General features: G+C 48.9%; 7 protein-coding genes across 7 annotated transcripts; 5 read left to right on the top strand and 2 right to left on the bottom strand.

The window, feature by feature from the left end:
• Nucleotides 1–535: 535 nt before the first annotated feature.
• Nucleotides 536–2,070, top strand: N7469_009012 (O-acetylhomoserine aminocarboxypropyltransferase/cysteine synthase family protein; the record flags this gene model as incomplete). The annotated part of the gene is made up of 4 exons (XM_056647930.1): nucleotides 536–582; nucleotides 664–1,162; nucleotides 1,246–1,814; nucleotides 1,872–2,070. The coding sequence occupies 4 exons, from the start codon at nucleotides 536–538 to the stop codon at nucleotides 2,068–2,070; spliced, it is 1,314 nt and encodes a 437-aa protein (XP_056497695.1).
• A 629-nt stretch (nucleotides 2,071–2,699) lies between these two features.
• N7469_009011 (Nrd1 complex RNA-binding subunit) lies at nucleotides 2,700–5,270 on the bottom strand (the record flags this gene model as incomplete). The annotated part of the gene is made up of 4 exons (XM_056647929.1): nucleotides 2,700–4,405; nucleotides 4,480–4,579; nucleotides 4,840–5,085; nucleotides 5,151–5,270. 4 exons carry the CDS (start codon nucleotides 5,268–5,270, stop codon nucleotides 2,700–2,702), a joined length of 2,172 nt encoding a protein of 723 aa, XP_056497694.1.
• Nucleotides 5,271–7,058: 1,788 nt separating this feature from the next.
• cit1 (citrate (Si)-synthase CIT1) lies at nucleotides 7,059–8,742 on the top strand (the record flags this gene model as incomplete). The annotated part of the gene is made up of 5 exons (XM_056647928.1): nucleotides 7,059–7,166; nucleotides 7,230–7,294; nucleotides 7,372–7,456; nucleotides 7,516–7,563; nucleotides 7,636–8,742. The coding sequence occupies 5 exons, from the start codon at nucleotides 7,059–7,061 to the stop codon at nucleotides 8,740–8,742; spliced, it is 1,413 nt and encodes a 470-aa protein (XP_056497693.1).
• A 956-nt stretch (nucleotides 8,743–9,698) lies between these two features.
• On the top strand, nucleotides 9,699–10,429 carry N7469_009009 (uncharacterized protein; the record flags this gene model as incomplete). Its single annotated transcript, XM_056647927.1, has 3 exons — nucleotides 9,699–9,815; nucleotides 9,896–9,992; nucleotides 10,173–10,429. 3 exons carry the CDS (start codon nucleotides 9,699–9,701, stop codon nucleotides 10,427–10,429), a joined length of 471 nt encoding a protein of 156 aa, XP_056497692.1.
• A 7-nt stretch (nucleotides 10,430–10,436) lies between these two features.
• On the top strand, nucleotides 10,437–10,966 carry N7469_009008 (putative mitochondrial DNA replication protein (Yhm2); the record flags this gene model as incomplete). The annotated part of the gene is made up of 2 exons (XM_056647926.1): nucleotides 10,437–10,846; nucleotides 10,912–10,966. 2 exons carry the CDS (start codon nucleotides 10,437–10,439, stop codon nucleotides 10,964–10,966), a joined length of 465 nt encoding a protein of 154 aa, XP_056497691.1.
• A 1,529-nt stretch (nucleotides 10,967–12,495) lies between these two features.
• On the bottom strand, nucleotides 12,496–14,123 carry N7469_009007 (ubiquinol--cytochrome-c reductase subunit 2; the record flags this gene model as incomplete). The annotated part of the gene is made up of 4 exons (XM_056647925.1): nucleotides 12,496–12,591; nucleotides 12,664–13,523; nucleotides 13,633–13,807; nucleotides 13,884–14,123. The coding sequence occupies 4 exons, from the start codon at nucleotides 14,121–14,123 to the stop codon at nucleotides 12,496–12,498; spliced, it is 1,371 nt and encodes a 456-aa protein (XP_056497690.1).
• Nucleotides 14,124–14,861: 738 nt separating this feature from the next.
• N7469_009006 (uncharacterized protein) lies at nucleotides 14,862–17,026 on the top strand (the record flags this gene model as incomplete). Its single annotated transcript, XM_056647924.1, has 4 exons — nucleotides 14,862–14,876; nucleotides 14,933–14,989; nucleotides 15,081–15,947; nucleotides 16,001–17,026. The coding sequence occupies 4 exons, from the start codon at nucleotides 14,862–14,864 to the stop codon at nucleotides 17,024–17,026; spliced, it is 1,965 nt and encodes a 654-aa protein (XP_056497689.1).
• Nucleotides 17,027–17,059: the final 33 nt, after the last annotated feature.

Here is a 17,059-nt window from a genome sequence, read left to right as displayed (position 1 = left end):
CCTGGTGATGCAGGCAGACTAGAGGTAACTAGCACACCGCAAATCAACAAACGGGGTATTTCATTGACCTCGTGTTCCCCCCCCGATGAACAAAAGAAATGTGAAATTAATGGTAGAGTATTTTCTCTATGGAATTATCGTAAATAAGTTGTTATAGCTTCTGCGATTGTATATATAGATCGTCAGAATTGCCAAGTATGGAAGTGGAATAAGATAATTGAAAACACTTTCTATTTCAAATCTTTACAAAGTATATTATGTCTAAAGAAAGACGAACCAGTGTATTGCTAGTACCTGCGCTGCCAATATGTGTACATAATCATAGTAATATAATAACTAATATTTGCATCTGATCGAATATACTCAAAAATCACGCCATCACACCCCCTCTTCCCCGCCTGTTCTTTAAGTAGCCCCCCCCCTCTGTACTCTCTGGCATATAAACTATTTACTCACAATACTCAATTCTATAACAGACTGAACCAATCTCCTCATCTTCCTCACTACATCCTCACTTCCATCAAAAATCCTCACAATGTCTAACCCAAACCTCCACTTCGACACTCTCCAGTTACACGCTGGGTAAGTCACTCTTCAAGCTCCTCAACCATCTGGCTGTATGGGTATACACTTAAACTAACAATAGAACCATATACACCAAAGCCACTCACCAGACCCAACAACAAACTCTCGCGCAGTCCCAATCTACGCAACAACATCCTACACCTTCAACGACTCATCCCACGGAGCTCGCCTCTTCAGTCTAAAAGAATTCGGCAACATCTACTCCCGAATCATGAATCCAACCGTCGATGTCTTCGAAAAACGAATCGCAGCTTTAGAAGGTGGTGTTGCTGCCGTCGCTGCAGCATCAGGTCAAGCCGCGCAATTCATGACGATTTCTGCACTCGCTCATGTCGGTGATAATATCGTTTCGACGAGTAATTTGTATGGGGGAACGTATAATCAATTCAAGGTTTTGTTGCCGCGCTTGGGAATTCAGACTAAGTTTGTTAATGGGGATGATCCCGCTGATATTGAGGAGGCGATTGATGAGAGGACTAAGGCGGTTTATGTGGAGAGTATTGGGAATCCGAGATATAATGTTCCTGATTTGGAGAGGATTGTGGAAGTTGCTCATCGGCATGGTGTTCCTGTTGTTGTATGTTTTCTTCTCCCCCCCCCCCCCCCCACAGGCGATTCCTGATTATCTATGCTGGGTGAAAATGACTGATTTGATTCTAGGTTGATAATACATTTGGAGCAGGAGGTTATTTCATTCGACCCATTGATCATGGCGCAGATATCGTCGTTCACAGCGCTACAAAATGGATAGGAGGTCATGGAACGACTATCGGTGGTGTAATCGTTGATAGTGGAAAGTTCAACTGGGGCGAAAATGCCTCACGATTCCCTCAATTCATTGAACCATCGGAGGGATATCATGGGTTGAAATTCTGGGAAACGTTCGGGTCACTTGCTTTTGCGATTCGAGTTCGTGTCGAGACTTTGAGGGATGTTGGTGCTGCGTTGAATCCATTCGCGGCTCAACAGTTACTTCTTGGATTGGAGACACTTAGTTTGAGATGTGAGCGGCATGCTAGTAATGCGCTTGCTTTGGCGAAGTGGTTGAAGGGTAATGAGTATGTTAGTTGGGTTTCGTATCCTGGGTTGGAGGATCATCCTTCGTATGAATTGGCGAAGAAGTATCTTCCTCGCGGATTTGGAGGGGTTTTATCGGTTGGGATTAAGGGGGGTGCTGAGGCTGGGAGTCAGGTTGTTGATGGATTTAAATTGATCTCGAATTTGGCTAAGTATGTTTATCTCCTTTGTTGGTTTTGTATCTGTGTCCAGTGCTGACTTCATATTAGTGTTGGTGATTCTAAGACATTGGCTATTCATCCATGGTCTACTACTCATGAGCAACTTACGGATCAGGAACGTAAGGATTCAGGTGTGACTGAAGATGCGATTCGTATCTCTGTTGGAACGGAGCATATTGATGATATTATTGCCGACTTTGAGCAGTCTTTCAAGGCTTCTCAGGCTGCTTTGCCGGATCGTACTTGAACTGACTTGAGGGTCAGTTGGGATGATATAGGAAGTAATGGTATTTAGTGCATGATATATTCTTGTAGCTACGCAGTCAGTGAATTAATGAATGAACTGTCGTCATACAAGGTTCTTCCTTACATTCGAAGTGTAATTGTAAACTAGAAACTATACTGTAGAACAGCAGCAAATACCTCAGCATGGCGCAGGAGTGAATAACTATAGTTCATACCCAGAACGATACTCGATATTGAGCAGCAGAATGATTTCTTAGAATTTTATCATCTTACAAGAGCTCGTCCTATAATGGTCGCTTCATTATGTCGCCTACTGGCCGCAATGAGACTATGCAGGTTGTTACACGGGTGCAGTAGAAGAGTGAAAAGAAAGAGAAAAGAGCAAAGAAACAACAACAACAAAAACAAAAACAACAGGGAAAGAAACAAATACAAAAAGAAAATGCCTCCCCCCCTTTTTTCCGAAAAGATGAATCGAGATCCTGCCAACCCGTCAAAACGCCAGTAGGTTTCCTTCAGATTTAGCTGAAGGCTCCAGATGCAACAAGTATGGTAAGAAAACATGGGTGTGAAGGTTGAATGGTCGAGAATAAGAAAGAAAAGAAAAGACCTTATCTTGATTGCCTTGGCTTAGTTGCCTTGGCCTGGTGGAGGCGGTTGAGTGCTGGGCATTCCACCAGATTGAGCTCCACCCATCATAAAACCAGGTGGGAGCATAGGCATGCTGGCGAAGTTGAATCCATACGCAGGGACCGCAGGTGGGACGGCCGGATTATTGACGTTTGGCATTTCTTGCTCACCTTGATAACCGCCAAAGCCATCACGGTCCCTCCGACCACCACCGCCTGCTCCACCGAAGCGATCGGGTTGAGTTCGAGAGGATACTGGACCACGCTTACCGCCAGTGTCGGTGGCAATACGTCGGCTGATTGCTTTCGAGGAGACACCAGCGCCTATTTCAATATCAGGTTCTTCAACAACCATACCGGGCTCGATAGCTCGGCCTCCTGTTCCTCCATATTCGGCATTGAGCATCCACTTTCGATCAGCCTCGGTAAGGCGATCAATAGGAATAATACTGATTCCGGTTTGATAGTCGCTGCAGTCACGAGGACCGTAACCAACACCCCACCGAGTTCGCAATTGCATTTCGCCTTGGCGGTAGGATTCCATACCATCACGAGCACTGATTGCGTCGGGGCGGCTGATCATTTTGATAAAGGCATGGCGTTTATCGATGTTGACGATGCAGGTCTGGACCCGTCCAAACCTGTTGAAAAGATCGCGCAATTGAGACTCGGGAATAGTGACACCACCAACAAAGAGTGTTCGGCTCAGAACCTTGATGTTGTTCTGACCAATGGAGTAGTCCCATTCGACTAGCTTAGGACCAGGGGGTGGAAGGTTGGGATCCTTGCGTTGGGGCGAAGGAGAGCGACGTCTCCGGCCAGGCGGGCTGCGTTGGCGATAATCGTTGCCACGTCGACCACCACGGCCATCACGCATGTCACCCCGACGCCCGGGGGAATCGGCATGGTATTCATCGTAAACGGGGCTGTTGCGACGACGGGGAGGAGAGGTGTCGCGGCGGCGGTCCCAACCAGGAGAGCGAGAACGACGGCGATATCCGGAGGGGGAGCGATTGTAGTCACGCTCTCTGTCGCGATCATCACGGCCTTGAGAGTCGCCATGACCCCAACCACCTGGACCTTGTCCGGGCATAGGAGGGAAACCAGGCATCTGGCCAGGAATAGCGCCACCGCCAGGCATAGTGTTGGTCATGCTGATAATCTGTAGCGCGGTAGCCCATTGATCCTGAGGAATACCCTGTGCAGCCAGCATTTGAAGAAGTTGAAGTTGTTGGGAGAGAGCATTACCATCACCCATAGGAGGTGCGGCAGCAGCTTGCGGAAGCATTGCAGCCAAAGGGTTCTGGGCTGACGAAAGTGGGTTGGGAGTCTGGCTCTGGCTTTGTGGCTGAGGAATACCTGGGTTCTGTCCCATGCCACCGAGAGCTGCGAAAGGGTTCGCCATAGCGCTAGGAGCGCCGTATGGGTTGGGAGCAGACTGCGTGGGGTCTGCAGAAGATACAGGCGGAGGGACTGCAGCAGGAGGAGGGTTCAACGCAGCAAGAGGATTGGCTGGTGCTGGGGCGGCAGGGGCAGCAGGAGCAGCAGTGTTCTGCTTGGCCATGTCAGCCAGTGCCTTTAAGATACTCGAGGTATCCGGGGCGGCGGCGCCGCCGTTAGGAGGTTGAGCTTGAGATTGCATTGATGTAGCTCCGAGAGGGTTGAGACCTGGGGCAGGAGAACCCTCGGGAGTGGTTGATTCCACGGCTATAAGCAAGACAAACATGTCAGGTACGAGTGGTCGAACAGTGAATGTTGAGTGAAGAGATTCAGGGACTTACGCTGCTGAGGAGCATTCAACTTCTCGCGGAATGACGTGAGCATCGGAGCTGGGAATGTATAGCCTCGCTCCCAGATATCAATAAGCTTCTTGATCTTTTCCTATAAATGGAAAACGCACATACGTGAGTCATACGGTTCATGAACAAGAGGGGAAATTAGAAAATAGAAGAGAACGAGCCGCAAATAGTGAGATATAGCCATTCATAAGGCCTATTATCACCATAGCCCAATATGAGGTTCAACTTTGGGGATGGGATGCAGATTTGGATGCATATTTTCATGAATACGGCCGTTACAATTGGCCCCCAAATTGATTGCCCCGCCCGCGGGGAATGAATATAGATGCATGTCTAGCGTACCTTTTGATCTTGAGGAGAGTTGTTTATGATATCACCCATGAGTACAGGTAAGAGTTCGGTGACACGATTGACACCTGCGGCAAAAGTCCCATCAGGTGCCGAGCTTCCAGGAGGTTGACCGGCCTTGCGTGCAGCTTCTACCCATTGCCGGGTTACAGAGTCTACGACATAGAGGACTCCCAACTTATGGGTGCCTGGTGCCTTCTTGAAATGTGTGTAGATCTTTTGGATGAGAACCGATTCATTCTAAATGAAGGGATTAGTAGGCGGAAACGGAGATGACTGTTACAGTGTCTGACAAAGATTCTTACCTGAACATTTGCAGTGCAGAGAGTAGTGATGCTGTGAATTTTGGATCCCGATACACCAGGAGGCTTGAGAGCCAGCATGGATTGGAGATAGTTCTCCAGCTCTGCTACGGCCGAGGACATGATGAGGCGAATGCAGAGATGAACTCTGACGATGCGCACTCTAAGGAGAAGAAGAGGAAGGAGGAGGAGGAAGAGAAGAAGTGCAAGCGAGAAGAAAAAGAAAAGTGAAGAGTGAAATGAAGTTCAAAAGTGGAAAGAGGCAAGGTGAGCAACAAAACTGGAAGGAACGACTCGAAGTGCCCGACTACTTTTCGACCTCAAAAAAGTTGAGATGGGAGAAATTATAGTATAGTCCACTCTCTTCAAGACAGTACACAGTTGTCTCGAATATAGAGTTCTTTGTTTTGTTTTGTTTATAGCGGGCCGTGACTCTTTCACTACAGCACGAGCGTATTCACGGTCGAAACCAGAGAACTGCCGCCTACAGCTGGGAATACAGCCTAGCGTGTATTTGGGGGATAATCCAGGAAGTTGGGCTTGCCTGGGCCGCGAGTACGAGAGAGAGTACGAGAGAGTACAACCTATAGGCGCACAGCCGTGAGATCCAGAAATCAAGACAAGGAGACGGATTTACAGGGTAGAAGAGAATCCGAGATGATGGCGGAAGGGGGGGGGGAGGTGGATGGTTGAAAGGAGGAAGGAGGTGGCAGGGGAGGTCGTTTGGGAAGGCGCGATGGTGAGAACTCTGCGGGCGCTAGCTGCTTTGAGCACAGTCACCTGATTATCTACTGTCATCATGTGAAACAGCATTGCCATGTGCAAACAGTGTAAACAAAGGGAAAAAAAATTAAACTTCACTTCTGGTCTTTCTCCCCCACTGAAACTCAACCCTCGTTCCCCCGGCTACGGGGCACACACTCTCAAGTCTCAGACCAGAGTGGATATCCCGGCAGGATGGGGCCGATTCTGCAGTGTCTGTTCCGTACACTGCACTCCTAGGTAAGTGGTTCCTTGACTCTTCCGCATTGGTTTAGAGTAAGCTGGCAGACCCGTTCTGCCCCTTCCTGCCGCCCGTGAAGCTCCCGATCTCGGTGAACCATTTCAGCAATCTGCCGGTTATTAACGGGGAGATATCTACATACAGTCAACGCATGGCGTCAGCCAGCAAGGGAATGTTTCGTGATCTGTTCACATCAGAAATTTCCATATCTAGTCCGTGGTAGGTAGACATACATACTCCATGGGGTCAGAGTGGTGCCCAGACCGAGGCATTAGGACAAACACTCCTCCGTGCGCGATGCCGAGGGCTATCCACTCGGGCATCCGGATGGACTGCGGATAGCACTACGGGAGATGGCGACTTGCCGACGTCATTGTATACTGGCATGTGTACCGGTAGACAGCAGTACTTAGCTATGTAACTAACTACAGGACAGCATCTTCTATATATTATACAAAAAGTATAGTATGGTGACGCTGGAACAACCCTAATCAGATCAACTTAATCTGGTATATAGATATGGAGTCATGAACAAGCCCCAATATTAGTCCTTCTCCATTCTTCCGAAATCTAGTTCGTATCTCTACGGGACAAGTATACCACTTTGCTACTCCACGAGTGTATTTCTGCTGAGCGGAACTGGTCGGACCACAGCGATCTGCCGGCAGACCGAAAGCCGTACTCGGCGTTACCGTTGGGAGCGTTAATTACGCAGATCAATTGCCTGTCGACCCCCAGTTGGTCAATACTGTATTTACCGGCTGTTACAGCCACCTGAAAAATCCAGGGAGCTCCGGATATTTCTTTTCTTCTTTTTCTTTCCTTTCTCCCCCCCTGTGTCCAAACCTTCTCACCTTCTTTCTTCCCCATCTATAATTCCCTTTTTCTTTTTTTCACATACAGTCGTCATGGCTTCCATTCGCATTGGTACCTCCGCTCTGCGGTCCTCTGTCGCGAAGCCCGTGCAGACCGCCGCCCTGAACGGCGCGCGCTGCTACTCTTCCGCCAAGGCTAAGGTATGTAGAAGTTTCGCGTCAAGTTTTAAAGCTTCAATTGAAGATACTAATTCATCTCGATAGTCCCTCAAGGAGACTTTCGCCGACGGTCTGCCTGCTGAGATTGAGAAGGTTAAGAAGCTCCGCAAGTACGTTTTCCCGCACGCCTCACATCACTCTATTACCCCCATGCAATTTATGAACAGCATCACTGACGCAATTCCAGGGAGTATGGCAACAAGGTCATCGGTGAGGTCACCCTCGACCAGGCCTACGGTGGTGCCCGTGGTATCAAGTCCCTCGTCTGGGAGGTAAGTCAGATTTGTGGTCTCGTATCTGGATGATCATCGCGCTAACAATTTTTTTCTAGGGTTCCGTCCTTGACTCCGAGGAGGGTATCCGTTTCCGTGGCCGCACCGTAAGTTGATTTTTTTGTTACAGAAAAAATCACAGCCTATGAAATTGGCTAACTCATTTTTCTATGATTTAGATCCCCAAGATCCAGAAGCTCCTCCCCAAGGCCCCCGGTGGCCAGGAGCCCCTTCCTGAGGGTCTCTTCTGGCTTCTGCTGACTGGCGAGATCCCCTCCGAGCAGCAGGTCCGCGACCTGTCCGCTGAGTGGGCTGCTCGCTCCGACGTCCCCAAGTTCATTGAGGAGCTCATCGACCGCTGCCCCAGCACCCTCCACCCCATGGCTCAGTTCTCCCTGGCTGTGACCGCTCTCGAGCACGAGTCTGCCTTCGCCAAGGCCTACGCCAAGGGTATCAACAAGAAGGACTACTGGAGCTACACCTTCGAGGACTCCATGGACCTGATCGCCAAGCTGCCCACCATCGCCGCTAAGATCTACCGTAACGTCTTCAAGGACGGCAAGGTCGCTGCCATCCAGAAGGACAAGGATTACTCCTTCAACTTGGCCAACCAGCTTGGCTTCGCCGGCAACAACGACTTCGTTGAGCTGATGCGTCTGTACCTGACCATCCACTCCGACCACGAGGGTGGTAACGTCAGTGCCCACACCACCCACCTGGTCGGTAGTGCTCTGAGCTCCCCCATGCTCTCCCTGTCCGCCGGTCTCCAGGGTCTGGCTGGTCCCCTGCACGGTCTGGCTAACCAGGAGGTTCTGAACTGGCTCACCGAGATGAAGAAGGCCGTCGGCAACGACCTCAGCGACAAGTCGATCACCGACTACCTGTGGTCCACCCTGAACGCTGGCCGTGTCGTCCCCGGTTACGGACACGCTGTTCTCCGCAAGACTGACCCCCGTTACGTCTCCCAGCGCGAGTTCGCTCTGCGCATGCTGCCCGATGACCCCATGTTCAAGCTGGTCAGCCAGGTCTACAAGATCGCCCCCGGTGTTCTGACCGAGCACGGCAAGACCAAGAACCCCTTCCCCAACGTTGATGCTCACTCCGGTGTCCTCCTCCAGTACTACGGTCTGACCGAGGCTAACTACTACACCGTCCTGTTCGGTGTGTCCCGTGCTCTGGGTGTTCTGCCCCAGCTGATCATCGACCGTGCTCTTGGCATGCCCATTGAGCGCCCCAAGTCCTTCAGCACTGAGGCCTACGCCAAGCTGGTCGGTGCTAAGCTTTAAAATGTGCATCCGCACGCCGTATAATTCTTGAAATTTCGGGAGAGGAGGATTTGAGCTAGACTTGTATTATTTCTTCTATCTTTTTTTATGTATCGTTTTCATGTTGTATGATATAGGACTTGACCGGTTCGAGCGGGCCTTGTAACAGCACTTCCTCCAACATGATTCGCAGTATCACTTTCAGTAATTTTAATTGTCTGTGTTCTTTATCCGTAGTCAGAACTGTATAGATATATTATCATATCTATCAGGTATATACATAGTAACTTTGCATGTACTGTACATAGTGTACTATCATACTATCCAATAGTATGCATAGTATGTACTGCATGCAGATATGAATGGTCTGACGGCTACTCAGGTAAAATGGAGCACGTGGATGAATTGTTGGGAGGCTCAACCGCTTCTCACCGACCCACTCAAAAATAAACAACAGTAGTATACATTATGTGTATACTACTGTGTAAGTGTAGAGTAGAGAATAGAGATGGAATATAGAGTATTTATACATGGTATGGCTATATCGGAGTATTCAATAATTGCCGACTCCGGACCTTTCGGCTATTGAATTTACTCGTCGTAGCAACCCTACATAGTACACTGCATGGAATTGGTATGGGAGGTACCCAGTACCCGCCGGCATGAGTGGATCATCGGAGCAGTCCAGGTACCAAATACTCCCCACAGTACTGTAGTACTGTACTAAGTACTCCCCTGCAGTCTACAGCACTTCTTCTCCGCCCCAGCTGACTGTCCCATTTCCCTCCCCTATAAGACACTTTGGTCTTTTTCCTTTTTCCTTTTTCGCTCATTACACTCTCCTCCACTTCCTCCGAGTATTTCTACTCTACTTTCCATTCTTCTCTCCCTCTTTTCTCTTCCCTTTTAAAAAGGCGACGAAGCCCCCCTATATCCCTTGGTCAGGGCCCCTTTCAGCGAAACTCCCCAGTCTAGAGATGTCTACCGCGACGAACCAGGCCGCCGCGCCTCAGCTCGAGAAGAAGCCCGTCAAGTTCAGTAACCTGCTTCTGGGTGCTGGATTGAACATGTTCGAGGTCACCTCGTTGGGACAGGTATGTTACTATCTATCCTGGTGAATTGAAGGGGGTGTACTTGGGATCGATCTTCTGGTCAACGTGCTAACAATTGACAGCCGTTGGAAGTGATCAAGACAACCATGGCCGCCAACCGGGGCGATAGCTTCGCCGGTGCTATGGGTCGGATTTGGGGCCGTGGCGGCATCCTCGGTTGTATGTGATGATTACCCTTTGCTTTCCTTTCCCTTTCTTACTTCCCTTACACCTCCCCCCCCCCCAATTTCCTCCGATGTACGCTCCTACCTAGTGTGGGGGTGGACAATCAACATCCCGAAACCCAATCATCTTTCATGTGAACCCAATCCACTAACCCGAATACCCGACCCGTCTTAGATTACCAAGGACTCATTCCGTGGGCCTGGATTGAGGCATCCACCAAGGGTGCAGTCCTCCTGTTCGTCGCCTCCGAGGCCGAGTACCAGGCCCGCCGCCTGGGTGCCAATGACTTCGTCGGTGGTATCAGTGGTGGTATGGCTGGTGGTGTTGCCCAGGCTTACGCTACCATGGGCTTCTGCACTTGCATGAAGACTGTCGAGATCACAAAGCACAAGATGGCCGCTCAGGGTGTGAAGCCCCCCCGGTACCTTTGAGACTTTCATGGATATCTACCGTAAGGAAGGTATCCGTGGTATTAACCGTGGTGTCAATGCCGTGGCTATTCGTCAGACTACTAACTGGGGCTCCCGCTTCGGTCTGTCGCGTCTGGCTGAGTCTGCTATCCGTAAGACTACTGGTAAGGAGGATGGTCAGAAGCTCTCTGGCTTTGAGAAGATCTTGGCTTCCAGTCTGGGTGGTGGTCTGTCTGCTTGGAACCAGCCTATTGAGGTTATCCGTGTCGAGATGCAGAGCAAGACTGAGGACCCTAACCGTCCCAAGAACTTGACTGTTGGCAAGACCTTCAAGTACATCTATGACAACAATGGTATCCGCGGTCTCTACCGTGGTGTTGCTCCCCGTATTGGTCTGGGTATCTGGCAGACTGTCTGCATGGTTGCTCTTGGTGATATGTACGTTTTCCCCCTTTCCAGTACATTTCCATGTGAAACCTCGGAACTAATCCCTTTTCCTACAGGGCTAAGGAAGCTGTCGAGAAGCTGACTGGCGAAGCTGTCACCGCTAAGCACTAGAGAAGGTTTGAGATACCCTTCTATCATGCAGCGCCTGACGAGCGGAGGAGTAAATGTTCCACATACACATTCTTAATTCATCTGCACTACAAGCAGATCCGATACCCTTTTGAATTACATTCGTTCGTGATACAGGGAATCTCCCCAATGTGTCTGGACCATTCGTCTAAGCTGTTTTTTATTTCCTTGTATGATCTATAAACGTCTTTTTATTTCCATTTCCAATCCAAATAGAATCAAATCAAAGGAAATCAATCTATCAATTCCAATTCGTCCCGGAGTAATGCGTATACTGTAGTACTGTGATTAAATTGGATAGTTCCGATCGGACTGTTCCGTCTCCATCGCATCCCCATAGTTCTATAATGTACGTACTCCGTAATATTCTAGTTTGAAGTGGAAGTGGGCTACTATTCTATTCATCCGATTTCGGACTTTTCATCGGTTATCGGCCATTTAGTTGCGACATCGTCACTATATTCTTGAATTTAATCTTATTTACAATGGGAGTATTTACTAGAAATACAATAGGTAATTTAATAGAATGCAGTCTGACATCACTGATTGGGTATTTAATTTTCGTGGGAGGACCTCGGTTATATCAAGTGTTACTACGGAGGAATGGAGTTGTTTTAATCAGAGTTGTTTTGTATATTTGGTTTTACTTACGACTAGTAGCCTTTGTTTTGTTTTGTTTGAATCGTTTGCCTTAAGAGTATCACATGTGATGTATGGTATAGTTAACTAATTTTTTTTTGTTAGGTAATTGGTTATTGGAGGATATGTGATGGTTTTTATAGAAGTGTAGTTGTTGATGCTTCCATGTGCCCTTTGACTCAATGATATTCTGTCGAGAGGAGCTTAAATAGTTATCAACCTCTTTTGCTTCAATTTGGTATATATGTCTGATGCATTCTATTAGGATGCTGATATACTTGATATCTAGGATCTTTGCTTTCTGGTTCGACATCTTACTAATTGGTGGACTAGACTCGGTAGGCCTAGATACTACATATATTTTTGTAGTTCATCCTATGAGTGCCTTCTAATTAACTACTACTACTACTACTACTACTACTACTAGTAGGACATGCGACATTAGGCATCGGGAATATTTTCAATTTGAATTTGGAGGTGAGTCTTGTCTCTATATACTGTATGGTATTAGTGCGAGACCTCAATGCCCCCTCGTCCACGGACATGAGCACATAATTTGATTGGTATAACTTGAATATCGGTTTCTTGTTCAGGTTCAGTAATCTTGATACTTGCGGAACCACCTGGAAACACTCGATGGCCCTCACTATAAGGATCAAAATTCCGCGCAGTGGATGACGGACAATGGAAGGAGCATACGGGACTACGTTACGCTGCTTGCTAGTCAAATAAGGTACAATTGTATTACAGTCAACTACACCCCTGAAAACAAAGGAGATATTGGCAATGAATCTAGGCACAAGTGGTCACATCAAATCCAACGAGGAAACACGCTTTTCCCTCGATCTAGGGTTGTATGGTATACAAAGGGTTTAAACGGTCAGGCCAAGGTCCTCGGCGTAAGGAAGCTGGAAGACATCACCGACGCTGACGAGAGTGGCCTTACCGGAGAGGAAGGAGGTGGCGGCCTGGGAAGGTTAAAGTTAGTAATAATTACACATAAGAGAGAAGGGAGTGAGTAGAGTAATAGTAAAACTTACCTCCTTAACCTGCTGCTCAGTAACGTTCTCGACGGCCTGGGCGATCTCGGCGATCTGGTAAGGCTTGCTGCCGTGAACCAGACCGGAGCCGGTAGCCTCAAGACCAGTGTCAAGAGTCTGGAGAGACTCCAGAGCACGGAACTTGGCCAGGGCAATGGCCTTCTTGATGTCCTCGCTGGCGACCTCGCCGGCGGCGGCCTTCTTCAGAGCGTCGACGACGTTCTTGCTGGCAGTGCCAACCTGCTCGGCCTTGCCGGAAAGGGTGACAGTGAAGAGGCCAGCGTCGGAGTAGGCGTGGTTCTTGGTGGAGATGTTGAGCTGGGAGAAGTCCTTGGTGGCTTGGGACAGAAGGGAGAAGCCAGGAGTCCACTTGATGGTGGACTCGCCGCCCAGCAGGGCAGCCAGGACGGAAGCCTCGGCCTTGAAGCCAGCGGTACCAAAGGCGCTGGATCCGGGGAAGGCAATCACAACAGCGTTGCCGGCCTTGGAGGGAATGCGCTGCTCACCACCGAAATACTGGGTGGCAACGGTGGGCTGGACCTTGTACTGGCCGGATGAGGTACCGGTGGGGAGATCCTTGAAGAATTGGCCAACCCACTTGGAGACATCGGCAGAGTTGGGGCCAGTAGCGACGAGAGCGACGTTGGACTTGGCGTAGGCATCCTGGGCGAACTGAGCCAGAGCATCACCGGAGACGTACTTCTCATAAGGGGTGCTCTGGGAAGGAGTCTGGGCGGAGCCCAGGCCGCGGTGGAAGGCAACGCCGTGAGCGGCATCGATGGCAATGTTCTCGGGGTTGGAGAAGACGGCCTGCTGCTTGTACTTGAGCAGATCGCTGACAACCTCCTTCAGTTCGTAGTCTGTATATGAAAAACGACGTTTTGTTAGTGGATCCCGTAACCAATATATATGTATCCTCCCTCATCCATTGCCTCGTCCACTCTCTGTCATAAATGTAGATTCACTCACCGGCGAACTTGGTCTGGCTAGCAACCTCAGCCAGCAGCTCTGTGAAGTATGGGAGGTCACCCGAGAGGAACTTGGCGCGGAGGACGACATTTTCGCGCGAGTGTGACGAGGAGATCTCGCCGCCCAGCAGCTCGACCTCACGAGTGATCCGCAGAGCGGAGCGCTTGAGTGTGGACTATCGAGTAACGTAGTTAGTACGATGAATTGAACGATGTTGATCAATGGTTGACCGCGGGGGACCGAGGACGGACCTTGAAGGCAAACTTCTCGAGGGCATCGGAGAAACCAGGGAAGGGCTGGTAACGGGAACCGGCCTTAGCCACCAGGGCCAGGGTGCCAGTAGCACCGCCGACCTCACGGTTGGCGACCTTTACACCGGCAGCCTCGGAGACGTCGTACTGGAAGGTCGGGTTGGCAGCAGAGGCCATGGCCCGACGGCCGCTGGAGAGCGCACGCGGCGCATTTCGGCAGAGGGAGGACCGCGACAGCATTGTGCGCCGGGGTCAGTGGAGGAAGAAGGAAAAAAATATCAGGAACCCACTTGGGTTTGAGAGGGTGGGGAGGCAATTGAGGGGAGGGGATGAGGGAGAGATGAAGTCGACGGGTATCCTGAAGCTTTTCGTTGACCCGGGGCGGTTTGATTACTCGAGCTGTGATTGGCCAGAAAGACGAGTCGGACGGAACCGGAGATACTTTGTCACGGTAGTATACATGTATACAGTGTACTATTGTATATATTAGAATTATATACAATTAGTATAAGATAACTATAATTGGATCCTATATTCCATTTGTATGCTGGTATCATTCAAGTCTACCCTAAAAAGACAGGAAGAATATTGTTAATTGAGGAATCAAGAACGTACTCTATACGATAGTACTAACTAGTCAATGTCTATACTGCATAGTGCATCTGCATGTTGCATATTCTATACTCTGGGCATATTGTAATAATTCATTTATGGATGAATACTATTATTTTTACTACTTCTGATAATCTCAAATATATTTACATTCTCAATTATGCTGATAATTGCATCTCAGGGTATACTGGAATGGCATATCAGATCAGCTGATCTCCCACGTGACTGATAAGGAAAAAAGTGCCCGCCATTGAACAACCGCAGCTTGCGCCTACATTCCACGCCTTATGAATTTGTTGCGGTGATCTTCAACTACTTCTTGCGAGCCTGCGAGAATTGGAGGCTGGCAGGCCTTCATAATCCATCATGATGATGTCTCAGGTTCGGCTGAAATCCACCCGGAATATCTTTTGATCAGCATTGACGCATAGCTATAGCACGCCACGGAGCTCTGCACTCTACTCATTGAGGATAATTTTGGAGAGCTTTTCGGGGTAAGTGGTTACTTAGCCAGACTTGTTTGCGATAGCGCAAATCTGGAAGCACTAGTCGCGACGGCAAAGTCCATGCTAAAATGACCGACAGCGCATTTTCTCAACTTTACAGCGATACGAGCGACTCTCTTTCCCTCGATTGAAATTCTATTCTCGACTTTCTGATCGTCAACTTCGTCATGGTCTTGTTGCTATGATTCAGCACCATCTTGTTTACCACTTTACTTCGATCGACGATGGAAATACATACTACGAAGCGAATCCCCAGGCGGCATACTACCTCGTGCGCTCTGGAAAAATCCTCCAATTGGTAGAAGAGAGATTGGGTGAATATGCTGCCAAAGTCATGCAAACAATCATGTACCTTGGTCATGCGTCAATTCGACATCTTTCAGAACTCCCAGAACTAAAGACTGTCGGAGCGCCTGCTCCACCACCAGTAGTGAATGGAGTTAAACAAGAAGAGGATGAGACGGAGAATGATGGAATGGAATTACAAGAAGACGTTCCTCCTGAAACTAACGTGGACGAAATGCCCGAAGCGAGACCAGCACCTTTCAACTCTACAATGAAGGCTCTTGCGTCTCATGGGTACATCCTTCGAGTCCGAGAAGCTTTTTTCCAGAGTCCCTCGGATAACTATCTGGATGCTAAAAAGGCTGTCTCCGGAAGATCTGATATCAAGCAGATGAAAGGGAAAAAACAGGAAGAAGCGATTGAAGTAATGACGAAAGAACTGATGGACGAACGCTGCGACTTCGATCTCTCAGAAAAGTTCATGTACAATGGACTCCCCAGAGGAGTGAAAAGGAAAATGACGAGCAATGGCAACTCGGCACCAAACAAACATGCTCGAACAGAGACCAATGGAATCAATGGAAATCATGCGGATGATGAGGACGACGAAGAGAATGACTGGTCTGAAGACGAAGATGGATTCGATAATATTCCCATGGAGGTATGCATTTCACATCCTACAATTCCCAAAGAAATCAATCTAACCTCCCGTAGTCTGGACTAGTTGTCCGAGTTAACTACGAAAAGCTCGACGTAGCTCTCCGAATGACCCGCTTCGTCGAGCTAGCAGAACAAGATGCGCCTCCAGCAACCGCCGAAGTCTACGAAACACTCCTCCGCCGCATCGAATACGCCACCCCACGCTGCCGAGACGAACAAGGCAAAGATATCCCCCGCGAAGGAGAAGAAGGCGAAACATTCTCCATCCCAATCGAATCCATGAAAATCGTCCACGACCTCGATCCAGACCTAGATCTAACCGGTGCAATCGGTCCAGTAGACCCCGTCACTACCCCGATCAACCAACGCGGCAAACGACCATTGGAAAATGGCGTCAACGGCGTGAATGGTACACACGATGAAGAAGAAGAAGATCGAAATTCCATCTTCAATCGAATGACAGAAGTCAATCAGCATCTCTCCCTCCTCTCTTCCCCACCTTATAATCTCGTCAGTTCCAATGCCAGAGAGGGAGTCAAATGGTTCGTTCCATTCCGAGCTCTCGCAAAGAAACTTCGGCATTTGGAGCTGGAGAGAATGATCGAGTCTCGATATGGTGACGTTGCACTACGCGTTGTCCGCGTCTTACAAGCCAAGGGCAAATTAGACGAGAAACGTCTTGGAGAAATCAGTCTTCTTCCCATGAAAGATCTTCGTCAGACTCTCGCTGCAATGCAGAAAGGTGGATTCGTTGATCTTCAAGAAGTCCCCAAAGATGCACAGCGACAGCCGTCTAAGACTATATTTCTATGGTATTATGATGCGGACCGGGTTTGTAGTAGTATTTTGGAAGATACGTACAAAGCGATGTCGAGGACTTTACAGCGGATTAAGACGGAGAGGGAAAGATCCAAGGACTTTTTGGAGAAGACTGAGCGGACGGATGTTAAAGGGCATGAGGAGGATTATTTGACGGATGTTGAATTGGAGGAGTTACAGAGATGGAGGGATTTGGAGGCTTTGTTGCTTACTGAGGTGGTGAGGTTGGATGATATGGTTGCTGTGTTTAGAGATTATTGAGATTGAGGATCATTGCATTGTTTATGAGCGACG

Source organism: Penicillium citrinum (genome assembly GCF_028827155.1).
Source record: "Penicillium citrinum strain IBT 23319 chromosome Unknown utg000008l:1.0-2707905.0:1.0-2709502.0, whole genome shotgun sequence".
Classification (NCBI taxonomy): domain Eukaryota; kingdom Fungi; phylum Ascomycota; class Eurotiomycetes; order Eurotiales; family Aspergillaceae; genus Penicillium; species Penicillium citrinum.
Note: the sequence above shows the minus strand (reverse complement) of the source record. Positions and strands in the feature narration are given on the sequence as shown.